The sequence below is a fragment of the Ciconia boyciana genome, chromosome 8 (genome assembly GCF_034638445.1).
Source record: "Ciconia boyciana chromosome 8, ASM3463844v1, whole genome shotgun sequence".
In the NCBI taxonomy this organism is placed as follows: Eukaryota; Metazoa; Chordata; class Aves; order Ciconiiformes; family Ciconiidae; genus Ciconia; species Ciconia boyciana.
In genome coordinates, this window is record NC_132941.1 from 30806826 (window position 1) to 30830025 (window position 23200).

The 23200-nt window shown below is 37.3% G+C and overlaps 1 protein-coding gene across 2 annotated transcripts in view; it reads left to right on the forward strand.

The window, feature by feature from the left end:
* Positions 1–23200, forward strand: part of CTNNA3 (catenin alpha 3) — a 548079-nt gene that overhangs the window by 117835 nt on the left and 407044 nt on the right. For both annotated transcript variants that reach the window (XM_072870046.1, XM_072870047.1), the window contains exon 6: positions 5669–5872. In XM_072870046.1, coding sequence (XP_072726147.1) covers positions 5669–5872 — 204 coding nt within the window. The remainder of the gene's footprint in view (positions 1–5668; positions 5873–23200) is intronic.

Below are 23200 nucleotides of genomic sequence, written 5' to 3' on the forward strand. Positions count from 1 at the left end.
ATTGAAGCTGTGTGAGTTAGATAAAGCACAATTTATAGAGCATTTAACTTCTTAAAATGATTTTATGAATTAGATGGTTGCACTTTTCTTTCTTTACAGAAAGTTCTATTGGGTAAGGACCTGAAATAACCTTTGCTCTATCTTCCTGTTGCAAATACAGTGCCATGAAATAGATTGATGTAGTAAAAAGTCTGTTGGGAACAAATCTGGTTAAATGTTTATAGTGTGGAAACGTATCATGGAGCTTACCCAACAATCTAGTATCTACGTGTTTTGCAATGTCATTCTTCCTTTGCCAGTGCTGGCAGTGTGAAAGTTATTACAGATTTATAGGTGAGGAAACCACCAGTAAAATTAGAGCAGCTAACTCTTAAATCAGTGGATTGTCCAGAATTCTTCTTAAAGGCTCCATATAACTACCATGTCATTCATAAATAAACACAAAATTGTAACGTTACAAATTTAATTGCATATTAAGGTCTGTGTTAAAAGAGTGTGTGGGTGCAGGTTATCTAATGCCTTTCACTGGTCTTGCATCTTCTGAATGTAAAGAGATTTCTCACAAAATGATACAGATCTTGCATGCCTGACTCTCTGTCAGCATATTCATCTGATACGTGGTCCTTTAATGACCATGGCTATCTAGCAGAGCAATTACATATGAGATGTCAAAATACCGTAAATCAGTCCAAAATGTCAGGAAATATAACCATGTTTCTGGATACCCATGATCCCTCTTTTTCACGGATCAGAAGACCGATGAAGGAGAAAATAGCGATCTAATAATTCTGTTTTAAATGCTTGCTTATGTTTAATAACTCAGCTAACCACTGGTTAGCCCTCTTAAAGCAAAACCGCAAAACTGCTTGTTGCATATCTGGTGTCTTCTGATTGGTTGGAAATAGGATTGTCTTTTCTGCGCAGAGGTACTGATCATAAATATTTGATGAAATTGCTTGAAGAATTTAATCTGTCGGCAGAATCTTAAGTCATATTTTCCTGGTTATTATTGCCTAGATTTTTTTTTATTTAGAGCTGAACTGTAGTAGTTTTTTTTGCCAGTGCTATTTGTCCACCTTTGCATGAACTTTCTACAAACTGTCTCCTAAAGGAAGACATTGCTACTCCTGTTTCATCTGAGATTTGAAGGCAGTCATTTTGCTAGCTAAATGGCTAATTGGCCGTAGCCTTCAGGTGTGTCTTAGTCTTCCACAATCAATGAAGCTGTTTCTTTCTGTAGTGACACTTAAATATTCTACTTGGCAGGTGTGTTTTACATTATGATGGCCATTGTATGTATAGCCTAGTGTCAAGGGTGCTTACTTGAGATATAGGAGTGCAACAGTGAAGTTGCTGCTCCAGTGAATAGTGACCAGGTGGTACAACTGTAGCAGAGGTGAGGTACCACAGAACACTTTGGTATTAAGGACCGTAACGTGGATGAGGGAGACAGAGTTTCAAACCTCTAACACAAATAAACCTGTCTTCCATGTCAGAAATGAATGTCATGACCTCTGGATACTGGCTGTCTTAGAATGCCTTCCCTTGTCATTCTTAGATCATTGTGGATGAGTCTTTCATGTATAAGATAAGATCTCTTGGGTGTAAGTTAATTATATATATATATATTTTAAATGTGAATATTTAAACATTGATGACTAGTTTTATGCAGTTTTCTAAATCTGTATTAATATGCTAGTTATTAAAGTGAAAGCTTTTTCTTTTTAAATTTTGCTGTGTCTTTGAATATAGCCAAAGTAATGAAGACCTAGATAATGCAATCATTAAACACTTGTTATGCAGGAAAATACAGTTCCTACTGCTGAGAACTGTTTTGATTCTGCTTTTGAAGTTATACATTCTCTATACTTAGAGAGGTGGCAGCTGAATTGGGTTAATGTCCCCTGCATTTCAGAGTCCTTGATGGCACTTCTTACCACTTATTTACAATTTCCGGTACTGCATTTCCCTAATTTCCTGCAATGCATATTGTGTTTGAGACATGTAGTAACTTAGCTTGCCTCCAGGTAAATTGGGTGCAGTTTTCCTTTGCATTCAGTCATAATCTCATTATTGTAAGGAAAGTCAGCAAAGAGAAGAAATGAGGAAAAAAAGGATGCCCTATACTAATACTCTTAATGTGTCTCTAAGTTATCCTTGTGAACAAGTGGTATCTTACTGCCTTCACAAGAAAAGTGTCTTCAGGTACATTTCCTTCCTTCTGTGGAAGTAGCTATTATAGAAAAGGACACAAGAGTCTTAATGTTTTAATTGCAATAGGAAGGCTTCTGATAAAAACATTAAGAGCTGGATTACTGCTTCTATCATGCCCAGCTCTAGGCATTGGCAATTAAGGAGCTACCTGCAAAAGCAAAATGACTTCCTATGCTTTTGCCTGGGAGAGCCAGTCTGGCTCCATCTGCTGCCAGCAAGAGGTCATGGTATATGGAGGTATTTCACAGTAGAAGAGCAAGCCATCTTCATTCTGTCCAAGCCCTCTTTCTTTTTTTGTAGGTTTTAGCCTTCATGGCAGGGTCTGCCAGGCCCTGCAAAATTTCAACTTTTCTTCTCTCTCAGAGAGGGCAGAAGTCAGATGTTTTGTAACTACTGAGTAGTTCTTAACTGGCTCCAACTTCTCTACTTCTGCAAAAGAGGACAAAAGCAGTGGACTGCCTGTTTCCTTTGCTCTATCTTTGCTAGTGGGCAAATTATGGTTCCATCCCAGTTTGGCTTTGGTTCCTAAGCTGCATGTGAGATTTAATGTTTCCATGATCAACATATTTTTTACATCTTTCAATTAGGAAATAAGAGATACAAATAGGGTTAATATGTTGCTTTTAGGGATATACAAATAGCTGTGTTTTTCGTCTTCAGAATACTTAAGCCTTTTCCCTCCTGCTTGCACATAAACTCCTTTTCAGTATATTATGTGTATCTGGATAGGTGAACATTGGTTTGAGAAAATCCAGGAACTTGGAAATACATAGTTAATACTTTAACTTAATCTAAGGTTGCATCTGCTGGATGCACATAAACACCCGACATAGACTCATAAACTATTTTAATGGTCTATCCTGTCACTTGCTGAAACAAGTCCATAAACTTAGTTTTAGACTTTTTATAGTCTCTCAGAATAGACAACAGAAAATTGCACTAGCAGTAGCAGTGGCCTGATTTTTTGTGATACTCTGCAGTGGTATGAAAATCCAAAAATTCAGCACAGAAAATGTGGAGACAGACAGAAATTCACTAGTACCTTTTCTTTGTAGTCATTGTCTGTGGAAATCTGAGGACTACAGTTCATGTAGTCCCATTTTCTGGTACAAAGCATAACATAATCCTAGAACTTTAGGCCCCAGAAGGACTTACAGAGGTTGTTTAAGAAGGTTCATTGTCCACTGATTTTATGTATGTTAATAGGTAGTATGTATGGGGCTGAAGTGCTGAGAGTATGTAAATAACTAGAATGCTTTTAAATGAGATGGAAGACTTCAGGGCAATGCAACAGTAGTGGAGGTGGAATGTTTAGAAACCTACACTGGTCCTGCAAGTTGGGAAATACAAGCTTCCATTTGTACAACACAGTAATGCAGAAAGAACCTGCACTGGTTTCCTTTGGAAATACTCAGATTATGAAGTCTGATTTTTCTCTAGTTTTGCTGGAGAATGTCCCAGCTGTCTCAAAACAATTCTTGTATATTTCAGAAAAGATGGGGGGATTGAACATGTAACAAAGTCTTCCTTTCCCTAAATCATACCTAATGTGTAAGAGAATGTTAATAACCAAGAAGAAAATTTCAAGGTGACTGAAGTCCCCTTTCCAAGCTGTTTAAGCTTTTATCTTATGATGTTCCAATAGAACACTTTCACTACTTTTAGAATTGCCTAAGCTAGACAGTACCTCAAATTGTGATATTAAAACTAAATTGAAAAAATAATTAAAATTCTTGAGCTTAAATGTAGTCTGGCACATACTGGATAAGCACAGATAAGTTCTGATCTACCTGACCTAAATTCCACTTAAGGGTATTTGGCATAGTTTTCTTGTTTAATATTTCTTCTGAAAGCTTGGAACCACATATGGATGTAACAGGTGAATGGATTTATGTGGAATATAGACTTGGTGATCTGGATCATAATGACACTGTTTCAGATGTTCAGTTAGATTAAAAGCTGCTAGTTTGAATTTTTTTAAATGCTGAAGCTGAAATATACTTACTTTCACATTTCATGAAAATATCACCTCTCCTTTTCTTTCCCTTTAGAATATTTGCTTGACACACAAATTAAATTAATTTTATCATGCCAAAACAGTTGTCTGCTTTTGTTTACCTTAGCTAGTGAAAAGCAAGGGGACACTTATATCTACATCCTTTGAAAAACCAATTGTTGAACAAAAGCTACTATTTTGATCTTTGCCCATATTCAGCCTGTTAAAGGCAGGAGCAGAGACTTTCTGCCACAGTGTGGGACTGCCCTAGACGAAAAATCAGCAGAACTAGACTGCTCATGTAATCTAACATTTTCAGCTGTGAGCTAGCACTGCTGTTTTTGTGTTAAATCCCAAGGTCCTCCTGATCTCTAAAAGTCTAAATTTTGGAGGTATTTAACCCCTCTTTCAAACAAAGCTGAGACTCTGGTCTGAGATACTTAGATAAAACATGCAATATTACTGAGTAGTAACCTCATACATGGTGTCATAATTGTACATGGACATTACAAGCTTAGTATAAGATATGTATCTTCTTTTTAAGAATTTACAAGGTAAGTATACAAGACAGGCCCACTGTATGGGAGGATAAGGAAGACAGATGACCCTCAAGAAGTGTAGACAGACACAGGAAAGAGTTTGAAAGAAGAAATACTTTTTTTACAATGGCAGTGACAAAACTTGAAGAGGAGAAACAATGCTGGCTGAGAACATGGAAAGGTGGCATGCAGTTGCCTGTTTTAAGACATACCTTCTGTATGGCCATGAACCTGGCAGTCTGGGCCTCAGTTCTTTGCTTATAAAATGGGGTTGATAGTTTTTCATTGTAGAGTAGCATGTTGTGAAGATTGATAGACCAAATAGATATGGCAGTGATAAGAATGCATGCATATTTGTAAAGGTAGACAAATAGCGTTTCTGTTTCAGGAGAAGTGAAATGCCTTGTAGAAGAAGAAATGCCAGATAGAGGTGTAGGACAGACTGAAGCCAAGGATGAAAATCTTGAATCTCACCCAGCAAAAGTAGGAAACAGAGGAAGCACTCAGAGACAAGGCAGTTGTAGTCAGAAGATGTCAATATGGCCTGCAGGTAGATGTGACCTTGTTCTACTTGTTCTGTGAACTGCTTAGGTGTGAACTAGCTCCAGCTGGAAAGCTCTGTTGCTGTCTTAGTACTGGGTCCAGGCCAGTAGGATCTGATAACATGGATGTTGGCTTAGAACTAGTGAGATCTGAATGACAGAGAGAACTTGGCTTTGTCTGCAAATGACCTGTATGCATAGCCCCATTAGGGAAAACAGAGTCTGCCATGGTCAAAAGGTTATTTTGGCTACTTCAAGGGGAAAGGACTAGTTGCAAGTCTAGGAAGCATAACGTCCCTCTGGTTCATGCAAGTAAAAAATAAAACAGCAACTTAATTGGCCTGACTTTTCTTACCTGTACTCCTAATGTTTTCCAGAATTTAATTATCCTGGATCCTCTTGCAGTGAATGAAAAGAAAATAAGGCCATCACTAGAGAAACGCCTGGAAGCTATTATCAGTGGAGCAGCTTTGCTAGCTGATTCTTCCTGCACGCGCGATCTTCATCGAGAACGCATCATTGCTGAATGCAATGCTATCCGCCAAGCTCTCCAAGACCTACTTTCTGAATACATAAACAATGTAGGTAACCAGACTTTTTTGCTTTTTTTTAATGTCTGTCTCAAAGCCTATTTTAGTGTATATTAGAATTTAACCTATAATTAGTGTAAACTAGAGTTTAACCTGTATTTCTCAACATGCTCTTTAAAAGGTTGAAAGGAACATTTTTCTACACAAATCTATGCAAAAGCTAAATATGGATCTCCAGAAATAGTAAGAATCATATTATATCATATAGTTTGTGGAAAATGCTATATTACAGATACAACGTACACATGTTTATGCTTATCGTGAACTGTCACTAGCACAGAACAGACATAATCCTTCATATGCTAGCAACAAGAGTTTCTTCGTAATTTCACTTCCTAGACCAGAGTTTTAAAATGTAATCTCTGTTCCTGTAGAATGCAACAATTTAAATAATAATTTGTTAAAATATAAGTAATCTGTTAGTATTCTTTTAGAGTCTTTTCACCACTACTTTTGATCTATGTAAAAGCACCAAGTTACAAGTATAGAAATTACTTAATTGCTAAATTAGAAAGCTAGGACTGTTTGGTAAATCCAGAAATCTGATTGTCTGGCATGCTTCTAGGCCAATTCATCTGTGAATTTTTGAAAAGGAATATAGTTTGTTTGTGTTTTAAAAATAACTAATAGATTTAAAGAATGGATTTGGCACTTCTTATGTGTGGCAGTGAAATGATAAAACAGTGGAGGCTCGGACACTATTAATATGGGTACACAGTGTTAATATCATGCTTTTCCTCTGGAAACATTTTCTGTAGGCATACTGTTCTTATCTAAAGATACTTCAAGATGATTCGTCAAGCACATTGAGAAGATAATTGTATGATACAGCTATTTGTTTCTTTTTTTGGAAGCTGAAATTCCTTTCTATTCTGTAAGTCATACTAGTTAACCCAGTCCAAAGCTGTTCTAATGAGACTGTTTTCTTTGTCTTATCCTTTTGTAATTAGGATAGTTAAGTGTAGGGACTAAGATAATCTATGCATGTCAGATGTTTTTTCATTTCACAGGTATTGTACTTGATATTTTCTTTTTATTTATGGGAGGGGCAGGTGGAATTTACAGCTGATTTATTTAATTTTCTGTGAATTCAAGTTGCTCTTTCAGTCCCTATACCAGACAAAGAGGCTTTCATATTTTTACTCAAAATTTAGCTGCAGCTTCTGTTGAATGCAGTGCAATTCTTGAACCTCTCTGGTGGTACTTTACACATGGATTAGCTATGTGAGATTTCTTTCTCTGGTTAGCTTGGAATGTTAGTCTTTGATACCTTCTTGTCGTAGATGTCTGTTGCAATATCTGTTCTAGGGTGGATCAGGTTTGTTGTTAAATGGCTGAAAGTTTAATAAGGGAAGGCATCAACCTGTAGTAGTCAGAGCACGTGGGAGGATGCAGATGTGGTGTATAGCAACCCATATAAGTCCAAAAGATCACTTGTTGCAAGAAAGCTTTAGGGGAATTCTGTGTCTTGCAGGAGTAAAACTGCATGATTGTAAGTCAAATGGTCGTAAATTCTTGGACTCTTGAAGCAAAATTGTGATTATGTTTTCTATTTCAGGAATAATCATGGTTTTAGGGTTACATAATGCAGACTAAGGGGAAAAGAAGAATATATAACCCACTCCACTGACTTGAGAAAGTCAGGAAGCAGCTATTTAAATATGGCAAAAAGGGAAAGTGTCATATAATTTGCTGCAGAACACAGTGTCTGCACAAGGTGGCAAAGACGAGGAGGGAAGCAGAAAGGAAGAAATACAAGAGATTTAAAGGTATGAGGTGTTACACTAGGGTTAAATGATAGGAATGAATTTAAATTTTTTAGTTTCTTTTAGTGCTCTTGATCGGCTTATACAATTAATATTGATCTCAATGGAAAAACTCTCACCAAGAATAGTTTATGGCTATAACTGAGGCTGGATTAAATGAGTTTTTCAATGAGAAGATTATCAGGTGTCAGTTAGTCTATTTCACAACTCTGACTCACTGAAGAATAGTTGATAGGTCCAGGAGACCGTGCTGATTTATAACTGTCTTCTGGGCACTGCTATTAATAATTTCAGTAAGCTAGGACTGTGAATTGAATGAGTTATAAAAATTATGCCAGCCATTTGTTAACATAGTACAATTTAAGAACTAGGTTGTGATTCCCTTCCTCTACTTAGGCACACTGTTGTACTCCACACGCAATCTCACTGGCTATGTAATACTTCATGTGAGTCTATGTGTATGGTCTCATGGTGTATTTGTGCCCTATGCCCAGGGTGAGGCACAGAGGCTCTGTACCACGGGTTGTACATGAGAGTGGAAAGTTTTCCCTGCCCACCATCCACAAAGGGCATGCTTTTGCTCCTGTCTTCATCCTGATGATGTACGGTTCACAAAACATAGCCTACCCACTGTCATTTCAGTTCTTTTCAATCACTCTCATGAGTTGTAGTAGTCAACTGCTTGGAAGATTTTTTTCTGGGTATGTGTCTGTCATTTCTTGCTAGTATATTGGTTTGATTACTTTTTGTAAGGCTTCTTTCTATCTGAGTTTTGCTAGTGGGAGCTGCATTGCTTCAGAGACACCACACATGGTAAGTGCCACCTTTGTAAATCCTTCTCTAGCAGCTGGTTTGCCAGGAAGCTGTATGAGCTGCACTGACACTGGTAACATCCCATGTATTTCTAAAGCCCCTGGGTCTGGTGCTGATGGCGCATGTGGCCTGCTTCATAAGTGTTTAGCTTTAACAGGATCATTGCCAAGGACTTGAGTGACTAATTTCTGTGTACATTCTGCATCGTCTGTTTTTTTGAAACTAGCCCTCAGTGCCTAAACAAATGTACAGGAGCTTACGATTGCCCTAACTATTTGAAACACTATAAGAAATATAGCTTTTGTGGTTCCTAAATTTGTGTTGTTTTCTTTTTTTTTTTCCCCTCAATTATTCCAAGTCCCTAATAAGCCTTAAGGATATCAAGTGAAATCAAGGGCCTATTGCTGTCAGTGATAAAATTTAGAGTTTTTACTGCAAGCCGGGAGAAACATCTTTTCACCAGATACTGCCTTTTACATAAGTGGCTGTTTTTCACAGAGGCTGTATCACAGTTAGGTGATGCAATGGAAAGTTAAGCAAAATGTTCTCTACACTAAAAAAGACCCACTCTGTCTTCAAGAAGCTTTAAGTTTTTCTGTTCACAAAGTAATTCAGACATATAGTAAATTGCAAATATATTTATAATTCTTCTGGAAGGCAGCAATTTTTGTTCTGGTATTTCGAATTATTTGTGTATTATTGTCCTGTACTATCCTCTCTGATTCTTACTCATAGACATATATCGTTAAGGCATATATTCGCGTTTCAGGACGTGAAATAACAGGAATTACTACTGTGAATTTGGATAGCTTATCAATGGAAGAATCATACTATGGTGTGTGGATAATAATGTATCCATAGGAGCAATAATTTTGTTCTAGTATTAAGCACTTGCATTTTCCTAATGGCAAGCTCTTGTCTTGTCTCTGCTCATCCTTTAAAATGAAAAGTTATTGAATACATTGGAGAGCAGCAATACTAACTCAATACTAAAACATGTTAGAAACTAACATGTTTCTCGAGTTCTCTGTCTGCTTTTACTCCCAGTCACAATAGGCATATGCACTTATCTGGGTGATCAAAAGGGATAATAGAGTTGTGATTGAGTGTGGGTTAAAGTGGCTGTTGTGAGCAGCAGTTAGGATGATTGCAGGCACTGCTTTCTCTGCCTTCATTAAACAGGGAGGGTATGTCTGAATAATTATTCTGCACCCACCTGTGGGTTTGCATAAAGATCACTGGCTAGATCTCTCAGACAAGGCTGAAAAAAGGTTGGTAAAGAAAGGTCAGATATACTGATGGTATGATAGCTGCTTTCTTGAATTAAAGTTTCCTTACTTTTGGAATGTTGTTTAATGATATTTGATCTTTATTAGTTTCTCAGCTTATTCTGGATATTGGTTGGATGTGTATGTATATATACACACACACTGTTACACATGCTGGGCCAGTATACTTTATGCCTTTTCTGATAGGTTGTGATTTTATTCTTTCTTGTTGCGTATTTCAAAACCTTCTGTTTCTTAACTGGGTTTTTATGTTAAAATTACCTAAGTTTTTAGGTCAAATAATGTCAGTAAAATAGTTTGCATTTTCATTGTCAAAGTTTTTGCATGTTTTCAAGACTTCTATCTTTAAAAATAGTTTCAAAGCAAAATTGAAACATTGAGATCTGAATATATGTTTATAAAAACAATATTATTTTGTTCTTTTTAAATACATTAGCCAACTTCATACAGATATGAAAAATGCATCAATGCCACAGAATAATTTCTTCTTAAAAATATTTCATAGAATATTTCACACACAATTCACAGAAATGTGTGACTGTGCAAACTAGAACTCAGTAATTTAGTCTGCAGTTCTGGATGTCCCTGTGCTTCTTGTGCCACAGGTGGTGGTGGCTGCTGCTGCTTGCTGTACCACAGCTACACCATGTGTATGGCACTGCTATACTGAGTGTGGCAGGGAGCAGAGCCAAGCCATCCCTTCTCACACCAGCAGTGGTTTCAGTCTCTTAATGAGACATTTAAGAAAATGGGGGGAGACTAATGATACATTTTACCTTGAGGCCAGATCAGGAAGTGGACTGAAGTTGACCACATTGTACATATTTATATTACATATCTAGGGTACTGATAAACAAGCCCTGACCATCCATGTAGCCTAAGGGCAGGCCAAGCTGAGGCTGACTATAAATGTCATCTGCTTTGTGGCAGACAGCATCGGACCACTCCAGGAACGATGCTGCAAGGGAGATGAAGTCATTGGTGGCAGATAGTGAAGCATCTGTATTGCATGTAGGACATACTTGAATCTCACTGGAAATGCAGCTGCTGGAGCTTTATCTCTTTGGGTTCCCTGAAGGTTCTGTGAAGCTGTTCTCTGTTGCTGGTTCTCTGTTGGTTCACCACAGGTTTGTGTCCACAGCTTCTGGATATGAGACACATTTGGATTTGAGGCATATTTGAATCTGGGCACGTAAACTGAAATGCTGTGAGGATGAGACTAGGAGCTAGGATCCCTGAAAGTAGGGTCACACCTGAGACAGGGAGTGAGCTGGACTGTGCTGAGCCCTGTAAGGAAAAGGTATGCAGTAGCCCTCTGTAGCCATGGGGAAGGTCCAACTGTGGGAAAGATGATACAGTGGATAGTTGGGACTTGTGCAGTTGTGTCTGTCTATAGATTTCAAATTGTAATTGTTGTTCACTTACTGGAACCTGAGCACTGGAAATTCAGAACCAGAAAATGGATGGAAAACCAGGAGTCTTTATTTATTGATGGCATGGTTCTGGGCCTTGCCCTTTGTCTCAACGCATAAATTTGAGTGCTGTGGAGTGCTAATGCCGTGCTTTACCCCTGTATTGAGTACTCTTCAACAACAGCTTAAGGTCTGACGCACTGTCTCTATGTAGAGACTGCCTGTGATTGATAACGTTTTGTGTAGTATTTTATTGCCATTCTTACTCTAAAAGAGTGGAAGGACTTATAGATACCTCAAGCATACAGATACCTCAAAGTTCATGTTACTTGTACTGCGTGGTTTCCTGATGAAGACTTGTAATGCTTCCCTGGATAGAGGGAAGACAAGACACTGGTTTATCATCACAGTGGTGTAGTGTATCTTGCATTTAAGCTACTTAATCTTGCTCTGAGCAGTGGATTTTTAATTTCAGTGCTCAGGGGGAACATTTTTGGTAGTTCTGGAAATTGCAAGAATTCTTCCAAAAGAGTTCTTTCAGATCCAAGAAGACATTTTGTTCTGCTTAAAAAGGGAATGTTTCATATTTTTAATTTAAAGAATTGACTGGTCATCTTTGTTAGATATTTGCATCTCTTGGGGCTATTTTACCTTAATTATCCGTGTGATATAGCTACAGAAAAGTGGATTACTGATGGTTAATAATAGATATATGAAAAGACTGGTACTCCATAAATAAGAAATTTGGGCACAAAATGGTATCTCTTGCCAGAGAAAATTCACATTGCATGAATCAAATAACCGAACTTGTGAAAAAGCTCCAGACACTTTTCATATCTCCTACAGCTCTTTATGGTAGAGCTTATGTTCTCCATTCACATAAGGGTTCACCTAACCTGTTCTGTCAGACGGGCTTCAGAGAACACAGGCTATTTCAGAAAACAGTGTTTGCCACTTTTTAAGTTTAATTAATTTGGGGCTAATTTGCATTTATGTTTTGGAGTGGGGCTATAGAGAGCAGTCTAATATGAATATTTTTTTAATAGTATGCTGAAAATTTATTTGGAATGTATAATTTCCTTCATGAATACATTTTTCATGACTGAAAAACTTAAACCTTCTCATCTCAGTACCTGCCAGCTACTCTTTGCTCTTCTATAGAAAACTGCTATGGAGACGTGTGTTAAAATTTTGTCATAAGAGATCTTCTTGTCAGATATCAAAAGTATTACAACCAGTCCACAGATCGTATATTGATACATGTCTAAATATGTGTATTTTACCATTTTCACATTGTTTGTCCTTTTTTGTTGTTGTTTTTGATGGTGAAACTGGTGGAAGGACATTACCAGTTCTGCTAAGGCATGTACATCTTTTTACAGAGCTCCAAAACGTGGTTTGATTGTAGCTTCCAGTGAAACTGTCTGTGTGGCTGCATGATATTGTGAATCTGTAAAATTGATAATTCAGCTCATTAATTAAAGAATCTAAGAGCTATGACTGAAGAAATGCATTTTCATATACAGCTTTTTACCTTTATCTGTTTAGCTTGATGTGTCTCTAACTTTATCCATATAATGAAAATTATTCCAAACAATCACATATGACACAGCTGAAGATTACAGCAACTGTTTAGAGTTATGTTAAATATGTTATTTGTTCAATAATATACTTGAGTATTGGATGCTCCAAATTGTTGCCAGTGACGCCTAGGAAGCTAAGAATAGGGGACTGTTTGACTTGTCCTTCTTGGTTACTTCCACTTTCTTTCACTAATACGTATCTTGAAAAGTTCTGTGTAATTGCTCTCTGGTTGAAGAACTGAGCCCAAACTTGGCAGACTAGACTAACCAGGGAGTTTGAAGAAATTCCTTGTTAAAGTCTTCAAGAACAGAATAGCTGTTGGTTATTCATGCAAGTGATTGAACTAACTGACTTCCTGAAATCCTTTTTTCTGTATTTCTATATAGGAACAAGAACAAACAGAGCTTGTATTCACATCTTTTTGTAAAAAGAATGGATTCAAATGTTCTTAAATACTGTCCTCTTTATATTCAAACATTTGAAAAAACCACTGTTCCAGAGAAGTTTGGAAGTCAGGTATAGCAAAATGTAAACTATAAAAGTTTCAATGTGTGATGTGTGGGTGGAAAGTGTCACTCAGATTTTTTTTATTCAGAGTTTTTTTAATGACTTTATCGAGTATTATGTTTTCAGAAAAGAGATTTATTCCAGTAAAATTGGTATGCCCATATGGCATATTATGCTGGCATTTATGCAGGAAAACATCTAGTTTCCATAATTCTGCTGTTGACATTGGCCGAGTACTTAGTTCAGTTGATTTTGAACACACCTACAGTGGGTTTTCTTACATTTTATATGCAGTATGTATAATTGAAAATTATTTTTCTAAATGTTAACTTTTGTCAAACATTTAGTTTGATAGGGAAATTAGATATGACCTGTTCAGGAAGAAGATTTTTAGTGTGCTTAAAAGACAAAAGTAGTTTAGTGAATTCCCCAAATAGATTTACAGTTGAAAAATAAGCTGCAGTTTTACCTGATTATAGACTGTCTTACAGAATTTGCAATAAACTGGGATCTATGCACGTGAGCTAGAGAAAGATAATGAAAGATTTTCTATTCTTAAGCCCTGTTTTTCATTTAATGGTTCTGAGCCAAGCTATTTCAGGATTAATTGGATCTTAACTTAAGGCTTGCATTGAAGTAATGTAGCGTGATGAGCGATTCATGGCTCTGTAGAGGATGATTCAGTACAATAGTCAGTAATTTGTATTTGGTATACCTGACAGGACTGGAAATACATTTGGTTGCTGAAGACTAATTTTTATTCAGGGAACCTTCAATAAAGTAGCATTTTCTCTCTCCAAGATGAAATAAATCCTTGATATTATGGTAATAAACAAGCATTACAAATAAATATTAAAGTATTTGTTAACTCAACATCTACCTACCTGTTTAATGGACAAGATTTTTTGGTTTTTTTACAGTTTATAGGAAATGGTTGTCATTATGTGAGGTTTTTCTTGACCAATTTCCTGTTTTCTGGAGGATGTTAAAGACTGATTTTTCTAAATGTTAGTATGCCATTTCTAGGAACACTACTGAAATCTGGTGTTTCAGAATGCATTTATGTTGTTTTTTATCCTCTGTATAGGACAGATGATTTTTGTTGTCCAAATATGTTTCTAAACTGTATTCTGTTTCAGATTAAAAGGTATTTAACTTATTGTTTATGCAACAATTCTTATTAAAAAGATAAGTCATTGATAGTTTAGGGAACTCTTAATAGAATATTGATACTGCAGACAAATTAAGACCAAATCCAACTTTTTAATGAAAGAATTATTTTTTCTAAACAAATCCAAAATGCCTTAAATTCTTCTCTTAAAAAACTCTTAATTGCTAAGTATGTAACCTACACTACCCCAAATATCTCTGTGCAATCTTTAAACATGTGTTCAGTGTGATAGCATGCTGGATGTTAATGTGACTTTAGTCACACTTCTGACAGTGTCTCCCATAACACAAACTGAGGAAGTATGGACTAGATAAGCTGACAGTGAGGTGGGCTGAAAACTGGCTAAAGTGCTGTGCTCAAAGGGTTGGGATTAGCAGCACAGAGTCCAGTTGAAGGCCAGTAGCTAGTGGTATACCCCTGGGGTCAATAGTGGGTCCAGTACTGTTTAATTCATTAATGCCCTCGATGATGGGAGAGTGCACTGTTGGCAAGCTTGCAGATAATAGAGAACTGGGAGGAATGGCTGATGCACCAGATGGTTGTGCTGCCCATTAGAGGGACCTCAACAGGCAGGAGGAAAGGGCTGACAAGGAAGCTCATGAAATTCAACATAGGGAAAGGCCAAGCCCTACACCAACTTGGCTATGAGCCAACATTGTGCTCTTGCAGCAAAGGCCAACAGCCTCCTGGGCTCCATTAGGAAGAGCATAGCCAGCAGGTCAAGGGGGTGATCCTTCGCCTTTACTGAGCTCAGGTGAAACACATCTGGAATGCTGTGTCCAGTGCTGGGCTCTCCAGTACAAAGGAAACATGGCTATACTGGATAGAGTCCAGTGCAGGGCTGTGAAACTGGTTAAGGATTTGGAGCAGTGACCATACAAGGAAAGGCTGAGAGAGCTGGGATTTGTTCAGCCTGGAGAAGAGAAGGCTCCAGGGGGATCTTATCAGTGTGTACAAATATCTGATGGGAGAGAGTAAAGAACACAAAGCTGGACATGTCTGAGGGGTTCCTAGTGACAGAACAAGAGGCAATGGGCACAAACTGAAATACCGGAAATTGCATTTAAACAAGAAGAAACTTTTTTTTCTGTGAAGGTGGTTGGAAACTGGAACAGGTTTTCCAGAGAGGTTGTGGAGTTCCCATCCAAAACCCAAACGAACATGGGTGTAGTTGACCATGCTTTGAGCATTGGGTTGGACTGTATGATCTCCAGATGTGAGAGATCATAGATCATTCCAGACCTGAAGTCTGCTGACTTCAATATGTGGAGTCTGTGATTCTAAACTTTTTAATAAATTCCAAAGTCTGTGCAACTTCCTGGATCTCCCTGCCAGCTTCTTTTAATATAAAGCATTATTTACTAATGGAAGATAAAAAGATAATCTGGTAATGAAGGCAGGACAAGAAATTACATAAAGTAGTAAAAAGAAAGTTTTTCTTTAATTTGAATAATCTCTGGCAATCTTGAGGTGGTGAAAGGGAGATTAGTTACTAAATTCTGTGCTAATTAATCCTCTATATAAAACAAAGGTTAGAATGACACCTTGAATTCCTTGTAGAAATCATTTGGGAAGTGGTTGATTAAAGGCTCTCCCTATGAATGTCATCAGCTAGAGTGTTGAGGTCTACTGTGTGGCTAAAAACAAATGCTTTTTCTTGTAGTTACTCAGATTTAAGGTATTTGTAACCCAGCAACCCATGAGATGCTGCAGTTCTTAATTTATAGAACCAGAGGTGACTTCTCTTTGATAGAAAATTGAGATATCTGCATAGTTCTCAGCTGGTTTTTCAACTTAATTTCTTGCCTAACTTCTATTGATATTTTTTTATGAGGAATGGACAGTGGAGTTTTATGTGAAATAGCTTATGATCACTTTTGATGAAATCAGTACTGTATCATTAGACTGTTGCATAAAAAATTCTAATGCTTCGTCTTTACTGTTCAGCCAGATCTTAAAACAGTGATTTAAAAGAGACTGGGGACCTGAGGATCTAAATCCAAATTCCACATTTCCATTTTCTTTCTGAAAAGAAAATCAAAACATGGCTTAAAGAACAAAACCAGATCTTTGTGTGTGGTCATAAACAGCATTTATTGGCACTTTTAAAAATTTTAACTTTCATTTCAGTGGATTCATTTCCAGTTGTCGTTTCTCTGTCTGATGTGCTACTCTTTCTTAATTAACTAAAAATAAAAAGGAAGAATATTCTTTTGCATCATTGCATTTGTGACCAATGTGTATGATCAGAAGGCTGGAAAAGTAAACAATCAAACCAACCCCCACCATCGTATTAATTAAAAAAAAAAAAAAAAAAAAGCCCTTCACGGTCAGCTTTTCTCAAGAACCACTTCTCGCGGTTGTTTTCTAAGCCTGTGTTGCCAATTGGCACATTTTCTTTCTGAGTATGTGAAGAAAATAAATGTCTCAAATCAGACAGCTGCAATGCTTAGTTGAATACATTAAATAAAGTAAATTATTCCAATTACTCTATTTACTGGAAAATCCTTGCTATCTTAGGTTATTCTAATTATTTTTAACCATTGTTTCATTATCAGTAGCAAAAATTAAAGAAAAGTTACACAAAGATGGAAAGAAAGGATAAGCCAGCTACTTAACTAGGGGCTGTACTCAGGAATAATCTAGGATTATCTTTTCTATCAAGTAGCGATGTTTCTAATTTTTTTAAAACCTTAATATTGTATAGGAGGAATCATCAGTCTGTAAAAGGAGATAACTGGTAAAGGAATCCCTCCCTCTATTCTCTTACTGAATATATTTAGCTCTTTGCAGGAGAAATGAAGAATAATAATAAATTTGAATTCCGCATAAATAGGAGGAAATAAGAAATATAATAATTACATACACCCTGGAAGCAGTTAATGGAAAACAAAACTGGAGCCCAAAGTAAATGTCTTCTCTGGAAACTTGATTAGTGCTTTGTTTTTTTCTTGATACAGCAAAAGAGCCCTGTATTATTAACGTGTCTACTAACTGTACACATACAGAAATGGACAATGTATACGTGAGAGAGCATACACACACAAGCAGGAAGGGTTTTGTTTTGGTAATGATGTTTCCAGTCTACTGTTGGGAATAATAAGGAAGAGAAATAGATGAAAACTTTGCAGAGTTCCAGTAGGAAGTGTGAACTGAATGAAACCAAGCAATGACTATGTAAAGGAATCATGAAATGCTTGTAGCCATTTTTTAAGGAGGTAAGTGCATAATGACGTTTTTGATCCTTGCTACAATTGGCTAGGAAACGGAGCTTTTATTTCTTGGCTTTCAAGTTATTGGAAAACTTTTTGTTTCTAATTTGAAAAAAAGAGGCCTAATAATCTCCTGGATTCTGCCAGCCACCTCCTGTGTTCACCTGTGCACACATTAAAGCAAGATTTTGAAATGAAATACACTGGGATGTCTTAGGTGATGCTGACTGATGTTGCCAAGATTATTATCAGTTTTATACCTGTCCACTCCTGAACAGCTGTGGACCAACTGACCAGATTGTTTAGATGAGAGATGAAGTATTATTCTAGATCCCAATGGGAAACCAGAGTGCTGTTGCATATGAGTGAGCATGCAAAATCTGAATAAGCCCTAGGTAAGGCTGCCAGGTTCTTAGGCTGTTTGGCTCCTTAGTTATTGTGATCCTCGGAACACCTGCCTCTCTGAGGTGTAAGAACAGAATTTTTGTAGAGCAAGACTACTCAGGGACTGGTACCTCCAAGTTCTTCCCAGAACAGACTGGGAGCAGTGGATCTGAAACTTTCAGATTTTGGTTCCAAGGCCATCTCGCACAGCTGGCAGGGCCTATGCCTGTGTTTTGTCAGAAGATCTGTTGTGCTTGCTCTATTTCCATGGAATATTCTGCTTTTGATAAACTGGCAAAATGTAACAGAAGAAAGATTCCTCTGGAGAATTTCCAGTCAGCTGTATCCTTGATTTCTGATGTTGTGCTTTGATTCTTATGTTTGTTTTCTGGTTAGTCTGTAGCATTGACAATGCCTTTTTAAATATTTGATAGTATTGTAAGCAAGTAGCAAGCCCTCTGACTACTTAATTTTGTCTCTGTAGCTTTCATCAATATGAACTTAATCGTTGAAACTGTTAGTTAAAATACAATCGTATACTATATTAGGTTATCAGGGACATCTGACATCTGGTGATACTCCCTGCTCAAAGAAGGGCCCACTACAAAGTTAGATCAGGTTGCTCAGGGCCACGTTCAGTCAGGTGAGATTTTTAAGGATGCAGATTCCACTGACTCTCTGGGTGCCTATTCCAGTGTTTTATCATCCTCATTGTGAAGCAGTTTTTTCCCCCCTATCTCATCAGAGTTTCCCTTTTCCCCTTGCGTTCATCTAAGTGCTCAATTCAGCTGCAATAGGTAGTCCCATTGTGTACTTCGCACATTTGTACTGTCAGCCACTCAGGTCTGTTCCCTTCCTTGTGCTAGCTCTGATACGTAGGTTACCCTGTCCGTCAGCCAGGTCAGTTTGCCAAACTGACTATTCACTTGTTCTTGCTGGATTAATTCTCTTTCACTTTTACTGAGCTGAGTCAAGGGCACACAAGCTCTATCTACATCCCCAGGGAAACAGGAATGATTAACTGAGAGTGCAGAAGTGGGCGAGCTGAGCGTAACTGTCCCTTTTGTGGGCTGTGAGCTGTTAACTCAGTCCACCCTGGGAAGTCAGAAGGAGGCCCGCACTTTCTCCCTTATCTGTCTGACTTGTCATCCTTTCCTGGCAAGGTGTGTGTTATGGATTCATTCTTAATGCATGTCTTAAGCCTCAGGTTGCACCCACAGAGAGGTTCTCATTAGAGAACTTCCTTCCTAACACCTGTTAGTTCTTGCAGCTAATTCCTCCTTAGAAAGCTTAGAGTTTTTCCTCCCTGAATTTTTTCTGGTTTTCACTTCCATAGAAGAATAATGGTTATTTTAATGAAGAAACGTGAGCCTGTTTCACTTTCTTGGATATACCAACATTTCTTTTTAGATTAACAGCTCTTCTTCTCAGAAACAGCAGAGGCCTCCTGCCTCCTTATACCTGTTTTTGTGCCTCACTGATTTGCTTCAGTATGAAATGTGTTTTATGCTGGTCTATATGTTCTGCATGTATCTGTAGATTATAATTGGCTTTTGGTTGAGACAAAAAATAAAAATGTAATTAGCCAGGTTGGGGAGACTGGTTTTTTTTTCAGAAACATGCTGTAACTGAATGGCATGTGGGTTGTGTATGAGCTACATGATGGCAGTTTCCAAGGATGAGGTTAAAGAAGGAGGCAGATGACATTCCCTTGAACATAAATTAAAAAAAAAAAGAAAAGGAAAGGTAAATTTTATTAGTAGGGGTATCATTTGCAACATGGGGAGGAGGCGATCCTACTCTTAGCACTGGTGAGGACAGAGGTGAACTGGGTGATGTAATTCAGGCTTCTGTATATTCATAGACATTGCCAGAGAGCTTGGCTTTTCCACGTCTGGAGCAAAAGTAATGTTTGGCAAAGGTCAGATATTCAAATTATTTGCCTGGCATTTATTTAGATATAGCTCCAGTGGAATACTACTACAAACCCAAATGGTTATTACAACTTCATTAATATAGGGAGGTTGAAAAAATAACCAGAAGGAGTGTTTTTAGATTTTTTGTTTTGACCACTAATTCAGGGTGGAAGTTTTACTTTTTATATTCTCTAGTTTATTATTGTAGTAGAGAGTCTGTGTGTACCTATGATACACATCTACAGGCCAACCTATAAATCTGGAATCATGCATTGCTTGCAAACAGCCAGAATATGATCCTGTCCTTGGTATTCCCTCTGGCTGGTGGTGAGAGTGAATCTTCAGTGACAGGAGGAAGTAAATGAGGAGGAGTTTGAAAACAGTGTCATGGGATTGCTGTGAGATCTAGCTCCATGCTTAGGACAACCTTGTACCATTATAATGCTCCTGTGGGAGTACTGGGAAACCATCACTGTCTATGAAAGTAGTACCTTCCCCTCAGTTCTGTAAGGCCTGGCTGTTGGCTAGATGAAGATTTTGGTATGTGGTTTCTAGGTCAGAATGGCTGTTTGCTCCTTTGTCTAAAAAACAAACATTCTATTGCAACAATAATACAGCAAGGCACACTCCAACAAGTTTTTGTATAGCGTCAAAGACTTTTTTGCTCTGTTAAAAGAAAGAAGTAACTAGTGAATTTTAATAGTGAAGAAGATGGTGGAAATCTGAGCACTGGAAGTAATTTAGTCAAAAATACTATGAGAATATAAGAAACATGATTCTAAAGATTACAAGTGAAACAGCAAAGTCATTCATTAAAAAAGATTGCAGTAAAGACAGGATTCAAAAGAAGGTAGAGGGTAGAAGCTATTTTAAAGCACAAGAGCAAACTTCTGGAAAAGTGCAAAGCATAGAAACAGACCAACTTGCCTGCATCAGGAGTGTTTTAGTGACTGGAAAATAAAATAGAGATGCAGTGTAAATAAAAAGACAAGAATTGATTGTAGACACAGCCAAAAAAGCTGTGGCACAGAATGTGTTAAAACCAGTAGAAGTTGCATAAGGCAAGAAGAGAAGTTTCTACTAATCCATTATTAATAAGAGGAACTAAGAAGGAAAGTAAAGACATTTCTAAATGGGGGACAGTAACTCAAAAATACTACGATTTTTCTACCTGCTTCAGGTTTCATGTAAATAGTTAGCTGGGAATAAGTGCTTAATGTAGTTAATAAGACAAAGTGAAATACATGCCAGAAAGAGGTTAAAGAATATTTAAGAAAGGAGTTGCTGAACCATTGGCCTTGTCTGTAAAAAACAGTGAGAATGAGTATTTGCAAGTAATAGAAAAGCAAAACTTATCTTAAAACTAGGGAATGTACAGATCAGTCCCTGTAACTTGGATAACCAGGAAGAAGCTGCAGGAAATCCTTAAATGTTCATTTCCTAAAAATCTTCAGGATAAGAAGGTGGTGATAAACAACGAGCATGAATTTTCAAAATATGTTTTGTCAAATACATCTAGTTCTTTAACAGAATAGCTGGCTAGTGGTTAAAAGGGAAGTAGTAAACGATGTAACTTTGCACATGGCGTTTCACACTGAGAAGAGGACATTTTCATAAGCAAACTTGATAAGCATAGTTAACAGTATTAAGGGAACATACAGTTCGTGGAAAAATAACGTTCCTAGTGAATTGTTATTTATACTATTGCAGGTCAACTTGGGATAGTTTAATAAAGTGTGATGCTGCAAGGACTGGCCTGGGTCCATGTATATTACATGTTTTCATTAATAAGGTGGCTGAGGGAATGAAGAGTGGACTTACTGTGTTTGACTTAAGAGTTTGAATGATGCTACCCTGGTGAGAGTTCTAAGTATTTTATAGGACAGTAAAAGCACCCTCCTGTCCTGTGTCGTGTCCGTCGCTGCCCCCCCCCCTTTTTTTTTCTTAATTTGGAGAAATGGTCTGAAATCTGCAAGTTGAAATGACAAGTGCAAATGATTACCCTTGGGACAAAGTCAGCTGTATAAATAAAAATGCAGGATTTCTGGCTTAGCAGTGGTACTGTTCATAAGGCATTGGGAGCTGTAGAGAATTACAGATGAAATGAACCATCAGTAGGGCTCAGCTCAGTATGTACTTTTGGGCATCACAGTTTAAGAATAGCGTGGGCTGATAAGAGGAATGAAATGAAGCAAGGATTTTAGAACATATAAGAAGTAAGAAGAAGTTGACTTAACTGAGTTTGTGTAGTTTAGAAAGGAAAAGATGGAGGAGAAGAGGAACATGATGATGTTTTCAAATATGGAAGCGGTTTTCATAAGGTGTATGTTATTAAGTTATTCTCCGTATCTGTTAAAAGACAGACAAATGTAATTGGCAAAAGGTGAAATTTGTGCAATGTTACGTTAAAAAAATCAACCATATAGATGAGTAAACACTGGAACAGGTTATCTTAGGAGGTCGTAGAGATTTGTCTATGGACACAATTAAAGACTGGTTAGACAAACATCTGTATCAGCAGCTCTAGGAACATCTATGCTGTTTCAGAGTGGTCAGGATGCAAAAAGTGACCATGAGGTTCCTTCTAGCCCCACTGATTATTGTCTTACGTTTTTATTAAAGTAATATTGCCAGTCTTCATTGGGCATTTTCTTACTACAATTTTTTTTTTCCCAGATTAGTGTAGAATTGTAATGGTGAATGCTTTTCATATGCAGTGATCAAAACTGGACTGAAATTTGGTGGGGCTTTTAGACTCCAGGTTATCTACAGATAATAATCTGTCCCTTCTACAATTTTGCCTTCAGTATCTGGGGAAGGCTGGATATACAAAAGGAGCTATTAATAGTTGTATGCATACTAAGAGTCTATTTCCTCATGAGCTGTTTGCATGGAAGTAGTACATTTAACAGTGATTCAGCTTATCATATCAGCAGGATTTCCTTTTACCCTGCCAAATTTATAACTACATTAGAAAGATTTATCTAAATTTAGTATTTTAGAATCTACCTAAAAATTTTACATCCTATAATCTGTTAATGAACTAGAACTCGAGTACAAGAAATAGAAAATTGGAATTTTGCTGTTCAAGATTAAAACTTTAGCAACCAAATTGCATTTGTGTAATGTGATATGTGATCTGTTCTCTCATATTAACATTTTTCTCTGAAGAAAGTTGATATGCACTGTAAAAAAAACAACCAACCAGCAAAAACCCCAAATCTGTCTAGAATTTGGTTGTATGGCAGAAATCCACAATAATTTC